The sequence below is a fragment of the Neovison vison genome, chromosome 6 (assembly GCF_020171115.1).
Source record: "Neovison vison isolate M4711 chromosome 6, ASM_NN_V1, whole genome shotgun sequence".
In the NCBI taxonomy this organism is placed as follows: domain Eukaryota; kingdom Metazoa; phylum Chordata; class Mammalia; order Carnivora; family Mustelidae; genus Neogale; species Neogale vison.
In genome coordinates, this window is record NC_058096.1 from 116,338,874 (window position 1) to 116,348,681 (window position 9,808).

At 52.4% G+C, this 9,808-nt stretch overlaps 1 protein-coding gene across 1 annotated transcript; it reads left to right on the top strand.

Annotated features, from left to right (window-relative positions):
* The first annotated feature begins 3,728 nt into the window (after positions 1 to 3,728).
* FAM43A (family with sequence similarity 43 member A) lies at positions 3,729 to 7,152 on the top strand. Its single transcript, XM_044252037.1, has one exon. It carries the CDS (start codon positions 4,653 to 4,655, stop codon positions 5,937 to 5,939), a length of 1,287 nt encoding a protein of 428 aa, XP_044107972.1. The 5' UTR covers positions 3,729 to 4,652; the 3' UTR covers positions 5,940 to 7,152.
* The last annotated feature ends 2,656 nt before the right edge of the window (positions 7,153 to 9,808 follow it).

The following is a 9,808-nucleotide window of genomic DNA, read 5'->3' on the forward strand; positions in this document are numbered from 1 at the left end:
TTTGAAGCTGGGGAGTCCTTGGACCCCCTGAGCTCATTCCCACCTTCAGACCTGCATTGTAGCCTCGCACAATGCTCTCCAGATCTATAGCTGTGAGTGTTCTAGAACCCACAATAAATAGGTAAAAGGGAACAGGCAGAATTAATTTTAATAATAAATATGGTGTATTTAACAATACATAGCCCAAATATTATCATTCCACATATAATTATTATGAGACGATTGAGACATTTTCATTTTTTCTAACTTTGAAAAATTCAGCATGTGTTTCACACCTGCATCACACTTCAGTTTGGACCAACTGTATTTCATGTGTGCAATGACCACACGTGCCTTGTAACCTCCTTACTCATCAGCACAGGCTAGAATGTTCCTGCATGGCTGACTCCATCTCCTTGAGATTACTGCCCAGAGACTCCTTTCCTGGCCATGTGGTCTCCACTAGCCACCTTCTGCTCCTAGCCCTGAATTTTTGTGTGTGTTGAGACTTATCACTGTTTGAGATTTTATTATTTGTTTGCGTATTATCTGCCTCCCTGTGGGATATAAATCCCATGAGGGCAAAGACCTGTCTGTCTGCTTTCATACGGTATCCCCAGCAACTACATCACAACCACCGTAAACAAATGTTTATTGGATGACTTCGAGGATCCTAGATTAGTCATTTGTTATCTCCGAAGCCAACAGGAATTCCATGGGGTGTTGGGGGAGGAAACCCGAGAGGGAGGACCATGATGTAAGAAATAAGGTGGGAGAGAGCTGGCCTGGAATGCTTTCTGTGAGCTCAAAGTCTGACTCTCCATGTCAGGTCTGAGGCCAGGTTTCTTACCTGGTGTGACTTGGCGGTGAGTTGATTCAACCACTGCCTTACCGGGTAGGAAGAGAAACCAGTCCACGGAATGGCACTTCTGCCTGGCACCAGTAGATGGGGCAGCATCACACACAAAAAGCCCAGTCCAAGGTCTGATGCAGTTGCTGACTGTTTCCCAACAGCCGTGGCTCCTGTTCTGTTCTGGAACTGCCCTGTGTCTCAGGTCCGTGGTGTGGGCTCATAGATGGTGCTACCAGTTTTCCCGGCTGAAGAAACTCTGCCAGCCAGCCCAGGCTCAGGCCCAGGTCCAGGCCCTGGGCCCAGGCTAGCAAGAGACAGCCTGGCCCTCCTCCTCCTGGGTCTGTGAGTCCCAGCACAGACTGTGACTCACACGTCAGACTGTTCACGTTTACCTAGAACCTCTCTGCCCTCCCAAGGTTGAAAACAAACTTATTGAGAAGGCAGCCCAGGCGTCACAGACACCAGCCCAGAGGAGCAACTCTGTGGGCCTCTGCCCCCAGAACTGATGTCCTCGTTGCCTCAGAGAAGCCCGGTTGGCCAGTGGAACCCTCCCTGCCCTTGTAGTCCCCAGCGCTCCCTGCTACCACCTGATGCCGAAGGGGGTGCCCTTGTGGAAGCTGAGACCAGCCTTAGTTCCCACCACTGGCCCTTTCTTGTCTTCCCCAGGCCCTTCTGACCCTCGGACCTCTGAGCAACTTGGAAATGGTACCCGCTTGAACATGACTTCTACTTGTAGAGTTTAGACTTGGAGATTATGGACCATCTAAGGTCACTTAACACAGGTGAATCTGGTGTGCTTTTTTACCACTTTTCGGTTTGGAGCCCATGCGGTCTACCCGATTGCCTTTGCAAGATTTTCCAGGAATTCGAGCGGAATAGGAATTCACCTTGACTTAAGTGGCTTATTATTTTCCTAACTAGTTCATTCCAGCACCAGGTCCGGTGTCCCTTCATTAGTCCATTAGTGCAGCTGGGAAGTAAGGCATCACACCCTGGGGCAAGACTTAGCCATGAAAAGGCTTTCCTTGCCTCAGAGACTAGGAGGGCCTGAAAAGCACCACCAGGGAACTTTCTTCTCTCCTTGTTATAATCATTAAACTCCACCCTCATCTGCATGTGTGCATGCATTTTCACGTTCTAGAATTCTGCTGTCCTCTATATCCAGAAGGCCCATTAATTCTTTCTTGCTTGGAGAAAGCCTGCTCATTCCTCACACATCACCTTCTGCAGAGCCTGTTCCGATTTTCCTACTCAAAATGAACTTTCTCTTCTTCCCACTTCTCATAGTACATTGGGTCTTTCTCAGGGCACATAGCCTGCTCTGTCTTCCTGTTCACGCGCACATCTCATTCATTAATTCAGCAATCAAGTAGTGCCTATTTGTGTACCAGGCACTAGAGGACACAGGGTGCTCTCCTAGATTCAGCGGAAGCCTGCGCTGGGTGCAGTTTGCATCCTTTGTTGGACTGGGAGCTCCTTGGAGACAGGAAATGGGTCTGCTCCTAGCTCAGGGCCTGGCACCAAAAAGTACTCAGGAAAGTTACGTTGAAGCTCAGCACCAATGAGTCTGAGAAAATTGGGTTAGAATTTAAAGAAAGGTTATTTAAATTTAAAAGAAAGGCTAAAAGTTGGCAAAGGTAGGGCTCCAGAGAATTTCCAGGAGGGGCTGCAGAGGTTCTGAAATCAGTGGTTTTGGCATGGAAGCCAAAGATATCCAAGATCCTCAGGGGATGAGGCTGGTGGGGAAAGGGGTTCCATTGTCCTCTTCTGGGACAAACTTGGCAGTTTGATGTAGGATCATCTGGACATTTATCCCACACTCAGAGTTGAAGTCTTTTTGCTTTCACTGAGCAGATCACCGAGGCAAGCTTGTTGTTTGAGGATCCCAGAAATGAGTTACCAGCCAAGGGTCAAGCTGGTCAGAGGACTGAGGCTATGCTGTTCAGGCAGCCCAGGAGAAAAGGATAATAATGTGATCGTCATTCCTAGTGGATGGTGGCTGAGTATTATTAGTGAAATAAAAAACATCATTTGGATTTTTACTAGGAATTCTCACCCAAAATGTGTCAATGATGTAATAAAACGGAATGACTGGCCTGCGAAAACAAAATGAGTTCTAACCACACATAAGAATTACTTAGGAATGGTATAGGTCTCCGAATACTAGTCTTCTCTGAGGCCTGAGAGCAGGAAGGGCCACTGCTAGGGATTAGGGACAGAAACACTTTATTTATGGACTCTGTACAATATTGTTCACCCTCATCAGGACGTTACGCTCATCTCACTTCTCACTATCTGCTTGTCTGTGGAGAAAGGGCTCCAAGTCCCTAAAAGATAAGTCTCGCTGTTTTCCTTGCTTCCGGCTTTCCTTCCTTCCTTTAATGAAAAATAAATTGTGAAAAAATACATTATTAAACAACACCAGTCATTCTCAGAGAGCTGTCACACAAGGAAAGAACCACTCTTTCCCCCAACCTCTTTACATAGTAAATTAGTCTAAATCCCATCTTCCACCACTTCCCCCAGAAGTTTCGATGTAGACACACATTTATTCAGTGAGTTGCAATTCAGCCGGAGGGTGGAGTGTCAGAATTCAAGTCGCCTTTCCCGAGGGGGTAACCCCGGGTCTTGGCGATACCTGTAGATAAATGAGATGCTGGTAAATTTGAGATGTAATTGCGGGATTGGACCGGTTTCCCCTTTCCTTCGACAAATGACTGCAACAAGGTCCCTTTAAGAGACCAGGAACCCGCCGGGCGTCCGGGCCCGAAACGCATCCTCTTCTGTGCTCCTCCCCTGTCCCCGCGCGGCGAATGGTTCGCGCCGGCCTATATTTACCCGAGATCTTGCTCCGGGACCGCAAGGATGTGAGGCTGGCAAGCCGGCTACCGCTTGCAGCACTGGAGGGGCGCACCGCAAGGGCGGGCAGCAGACCTTGGGGACCTCGGGAGCGGAGTCGGACCCCCCCCCCGGAGGGAAGAAATGAGGTAGCGACCGTCCCCGGAGCCGACCATGCGCGCGTACCGCCGTCGGCGCCCCACGCTGCCCTGGCGGAGCCAGCTGGGACAGTGAGCCCGCCGAGTCCGAGTCCCTGCGTCCGGCCGGAGCGAAGATGCAGTGAGCCACCGCCGGAGTGCTGCGCCGGGCCCGCCGCGGCCAGCCGGGGCAGCATCTGACCGCACTCGGGGCAAGCCGCACATTCTGGGATCAGCCCCGCCGAGGGGTTCTCGGTTTCCAGCACCCCCTGGGGGGCGGGAGCCCGGACCCCTGGGCACACTCGCTATCGAGTTTCCGCTCTTTCTAGTTCCAGCCCTGGGGAGTGTGTGTGTGTGTGTGTGTGTGTGTGAGAGAGAGAGAGAGAGAGAGCGAGCGAGCGCGGGGGCCCTTTCCAGGTTCACGGAGGAGTTCCTGCATATTCTCGCCCCGTCCCGGCTGCTTTGGCTGGGGCTCCCTCTGCGCGCGCGCATCTCTTTTTAACGTTCCACTCTGATTTCGTCTTTCTCTCAATTTGCTTGCCTAAGACTCTCTGCCCTCGTCCTTGCCGTGGCTGGGGTAAATCTGTGCGCGCTCCTCACCGCCCCCCCGCCCCCAACTCGCAGCTGATTATTTTCTTCTCTTTTAAAATTTTAACCCGTACCCACTTCGGCGGGGTCCCTGAGGACGATATTCCCTAAGCCCCTCTCTACCAGTGGGCCACTCCCAGCTTAGTTTTATTTTTCTGTCTTGCCCGGGCCGAGCCCGGCCAGGGCGGGTGGCTCAGCGGGGCTCGTACCCGGCGCTCCGCCGCCGCCGCCCAGCTGCGCGGGGGCGCCCTCCGGAGATGCTGCCGTGGAAGAAACACAAGTTCGAGCTGCTGGCCGAGGCGCCGCCACGGCAGGCGTCCAAGCCTAAGGGCTACGCGGTGAGCCTGCACTACTCGGCGCTCAGTTCGCTGGCGCGGGCGTGCCCCGAAGGCGCGCTCAGCCGGGTGGGCAGCATGTTCCGCTCCAAGCGCAAGAAGCTGCACATCACCAGCGAGGACCCCACTTACACTGTGCTCTACCTGGGCAATGCCACCACCATCCAGGCGCGCGGCGACGGCTGCACTGACCTAGCGGTGGGCAAGATCTGGAGCAAGAGCGAGGCTGGTCGTCAGGGCACCAAGATGAAGCTGACTGTGAGCGCGCAGGGTATCCGCATGGTGCATGCCGAGGAGCGCGCGCTGCGCCGCCCGGGCCACCTCTACCTGCTGCACCGCGTTACCTATTGCGTGGCAGACGCGCGGCTGCCCAAGGTCTTCGCCTGGGTATACCGGCACGAGCTCAAGCACAAGGCGGTAATGCTGCGCTGCCACGCGGTGCTGGTGTCCAAGCCCGAGAAGGCTCAGGCTATGGCCCTGCTGCTGTACCAGACGTCGGCCAACGCGCTGGCGGAATTTAAACGGCTCAAGCGGAGGGACGATGCGCGTCACCAGCAGCAGGAGCTGGTGGGCGCGCACACCATCCCGCTAGTGCCTCTGCGCAAGCTGCTCCTGCACGGACCCTGCTGCTATAAGCCACCGGTGGAACGCAGCCGCAGCGCGCCTAAGCTGGGCTCCATCACCGAGGACTTGCTCGGTGAACAGCAGGAGCAGGAGCTGCAGGAGGAAGAGGAAGAGGAGCGCACGGAGAGCTGCCTGGAGGAGGAAGAGGAGGAGGAGGCGGACCGTGCTGAGGAAGGGGACGCGGCAGCGGAAGAGGCCGAGGCCCAGCGAGCACTGGTGGTGGCCATGCACTTGGAATGTGGGGACTTGCTGGACACACTGGAAAGTGGCCGCGAGGAGGCACTAGGGGGTGGCGGGGTATCCCTGGGCCCTGGGGCTGGGCCGCCGCCTCTGCTGCTGGGCAGCGCCTCGGACATGAAGGCAGAGCTGTCTCAGCTTATTAACGACCTGGGAGAACTCAGCTTTGGCAACGATGTGCGCAGCCTGCAGGCCGACTTGCGGGTGACGCGCCTGTTGTCCGGCGAGAGTACCGGCAGCGAGAGCTCCATCGAAGGCGGGGCCCCGGACGCCACCTCCCCTGCTACCGCAGCGGACCGGTCGGGCCCTAACGACGGCGCCAACCCAGAGGAGCCCCACTCGGGTTGAGATCTCAGCAGCCCCTTGTGCGCACCACTCGCGCCCCACCGTGACTCCCCACCAGTCTTTTGGACAACACACATCTCCTCCGTCCACCGCCTGCCCCCAGGAAAGGGGAAATGGGACACTTGAGGCCCAGAGTTACCCTGGCCCTCTCCGTCAGCACACTTGGCTCTGTTTGAAGCGGGGCTCAGGTTGCATGTGGAGATGGTGCGAGGGGTCAGACTGCACGGAGGGAGAGAGAGACAGGGCTGGGGGCGTGAGGGTGGGGGGCAGGCGGACGGTGAGAAAAGGGCCCGCTGGTTAGCAAGGGATGCCTGCCAGCTGGCCAGTTTCCTGTTTGTGGGGCAGCTGGGGCCTGAGGAAGAGGGGTTAATTTCCTCCCCTGACCGGACCCAGTAACAGGGAGCGGCCTAGCGCTGTCATTGACATGTCATTAAAAAACATTTTTTTTTTCTCTCTCTCGCAACGTTTTAGGCTGTAATGCCACCTCCTTGCCCCCAGTCTTTTTGGTGCGAGAGCTTGGGTTGTTTACCTCAGACTCAGACCCTTGAAATTCTGCCAAATTCCTCAAATAATTGTTTGGGGATGGTGGTGGGGGGAAATGGAAGAAAGTTGCATTTTGTTTACAGTTAAAGACATCTAATATCTTTAAAACAACAAAAAAGGAGTTTTCCTTTAAAAACACACCTTCCTTTTGCTCAAAAGATCTCCCTCCATGATACTGTGTAAAATATTTTGCACTGTTGTGAAGTATTTTTGACATTTTTTTTTGTACATAACTGTGTTCCCAGAGCTAAATGTTTATATCTTTTGCTGTGCAAAAGGGACATGTAAAATGTTGTTCAGTTGTATATACAGAAATGGGTATAAAACATTTTGTTATTTTTTAAGAGTAGCACTGCTCTGGTTGTGTTTGCACGCCAGTGGGGAGAGAATAAAGAGGACAATGTCACAGAACAGGTGAGCGTCTGGAAGTGCTGCTGAAAATTCTGGGGGGGCCACAGGGCTGGAGGAGGGCCTGGCCATCGGTGCCATGGCGCGGTAGGACAGGGTTTGGCCTTCACGGTGCTTGGAGGTGATTCCAGAACCCGCTGTTTGCGTAGTCCAGGGCCTCTGTCGCTCTCCAGCAGGGTGGGCGCCGCGGCTGGGGCCAGCCCTTGCTTTATCTTTGAGCCTATCCTCCCATATTCTTCATGCAGTAAACTGTGGCGGTGTGGACTTTCTGGTCTCTCGGAGTTAATTCTTGGAGGTACAGGGTGAGTTCTGTTCCTCACTCCCATACTTGTGAGGTAATTTAGGAAGGAGTGACTTTCAAGGTCTTCTGAGGTTTTACCACCTTCTTCTGGGTCACCTTTTCTCTTACAAACAGCTCAAGGGGCTTTAAAGATCAGCCGGAGACTTCAAGAAAGTGTCCTTGGGGCTCTGTGAGGAGTGGGGCCATCTCTGTTTTTCCTGGAGGAAAATCAAGAGAGAGGAAGGTTGGTAAGTTCTGATCATGGCGCGAATGAGTCATGGCGCAGGTGGGGCCGGTGGGGAGGCCGGCGGAAGAACCTATTTCCTTCCCTTCTACAACCCAGCGTGACCCAGTGGGGGAATAGTGTGGAGGTCAAGGCAGACAAGAACTGGTAGAGCTTGGGGTGTGTGTGTGTGTGTGTGTGTGTGTGTGTGTTCATGCTTTCTGTGAGCTTGTTCTGTTGTAAACTCCAAACAGATGTCTCTGGTTTGGCTATACCCGATCAGCCGGAAGTTGTAATGAGACACTGCCAAAACTGTGCCTTCCTCAAATTATTTTCTTCCCTTTGCCCCTTTGGGCTCCATTTCCTGTGTTGCAGAAATGATCCCACTTCTGGCCTTCCATGCTGTCCCGAGGCCGCTCTGTTTTGTTTTCGTCGTAATTATGTTTTGGACAGCTAGACCCACAGATCCTGAGGAGTCTGGAATTTGTTAGAACCATAGAGGGATGGTGAAAGATTGTCTTCCTAATTAACAGAGTTGGTTTGGGCATAAGATTAACTTGAGAAACGTGGGGTGCTTGGGTGTCTCAGTTGGTTAAGTGACTGCGTTCGGCTCAGGTCAGGATCCTGGAGTCCGAGGATCGAGTCCAGCATCCGGCTCCCAGCTCCACCGAGAGTTGGCTTCTCCCTCTGACCTTCTCCCCTCTCATGCTCTCTCTCACTTGCTTTCTCAAATGGATAAGTAAGATCTTTGAAAATAAAGAAAAGATTACCTTGAGAAACGAAAAGCAATGTGTAAGTGGGTGGGAAATAACTAAAAAAATACTCAGAATCACTTTTTAAGGGCATTAAGACAAGGTCCAGGCTTTTGAGTCTTATATTTTGGTTTGGTTGAGAGTCCCTACCCCTCTGCCCAAATGCCTCAGATATACATCATTGCATGAGCTTTAAAACCCCCATATAGAGAGAGATCGGGAGAGTCTAATCTTCCCTTCCCCAGATACTCAAACCATGTGCTTTCCGTACAGCTCTCACCAGCCTGGCAGGCAGCTATCACTATCTTGCATGACTGGATTTCACATTTGAAATTATTTTCACACATTGTCAAGTTCCTGTGCTCTTTGAAACAGATAAGAACATTAAAGAGGGTGAAGATCACGTGGCTGGTACATGGTGGTGGGGCAGGGTCTGTGTGTCTTCATCCCCCCCCTTTTTTTTAAGATTCATTTGAGAGAGTGTGTGTGTGTGTGAGAGAGAGGGAGAGAGTGGGGGGAGGGGCAGAAGGAAAGAGAATCTCAAGCAGACCCCACTGAGCACGGAGCCTGATGCAGGACTCCATCTCACGCCCCTGAGATTATGACGTGAGCCGAAATCAAGAGTTGGGCATGTAACCAACTGAACCACCCAGGTGCCCCTGTGTGTTTTCATTCTCAACCAGTTAATGGTTTAATGCCAATGCCAAGGTTGGCATTTATCTGTGACTGATGGGGGTAGGGCGATTGGTCAGAAAGTGCAGACAAATGACATTTAAACCAACACCATCAATAAATGGAAAGCAACTGTTTCTTTAAGTCTGATTTTTCCAGTTATTTGATTTATAAATAGGGAAGGGGGGTCTAGTGGTTGAGGAAGGAGGAAGAAGAAAATAAGCAGCCTGCAAAAGAACCAGTTCCCTCCCTCCCTCCTGGTGCCCTCCCCTTCCCTCCTTCCTCCGCTCTACCTTTTGGCTTTTATCCCCACTGCACCCATAGCACTCTGGCTGCTGTAATTCTAGAAGAGATCCGAAGGTGATACATGATTCACCTCTTCTTACATCTCAGTCTTCCAGGGATGATATCACTAGCATAAGAAGAGAAGTCTGAATGAAAAAAACAAAAACAAAACCAAAAACGGAACACTGCTTTGCTCCTGACACTCGGATGGAAAAGAATGGTGCCCAAAGCAAAACGAAGCCCTTAGATAAAACCTGCCTTCCAGAGAGCAATGAGGTCTGGCTTCCTCATCCCATCTAGCTTTACCTTCCTGCGAGCTGGGGTTCAGGTTCCTCCTCTGCGTAACCTGATGGTACTTTAAATGCTGCGAGACACTTTCCACATTCTTCCCGAGCCCAAGTAATCCTTTGTGTCCAGCAACGCACCACGGACTGCGTGAAAAACGAAGTGACTTCCGGTGGCAAGAGAGGTCTTGTCAGCGGCAGCGCGAGTCCCCGGAGGACGCGTTTCTTTGACCGCAAAACATTCTCCCCTATTCATTTGTACCATGTGTGGTGTGCGTTGATGGGGAGCGAGGGAAAGATGGGACAGCATGAAATAAACAGTAGTATTACAAACCTTTTCAGCACTGAGAGTTGCAGAGAACACCCACTCTACGCACTTGCACGCTGGTTCCTAAAGCAAACCTCCCACCCACTGCCCCCAGAGT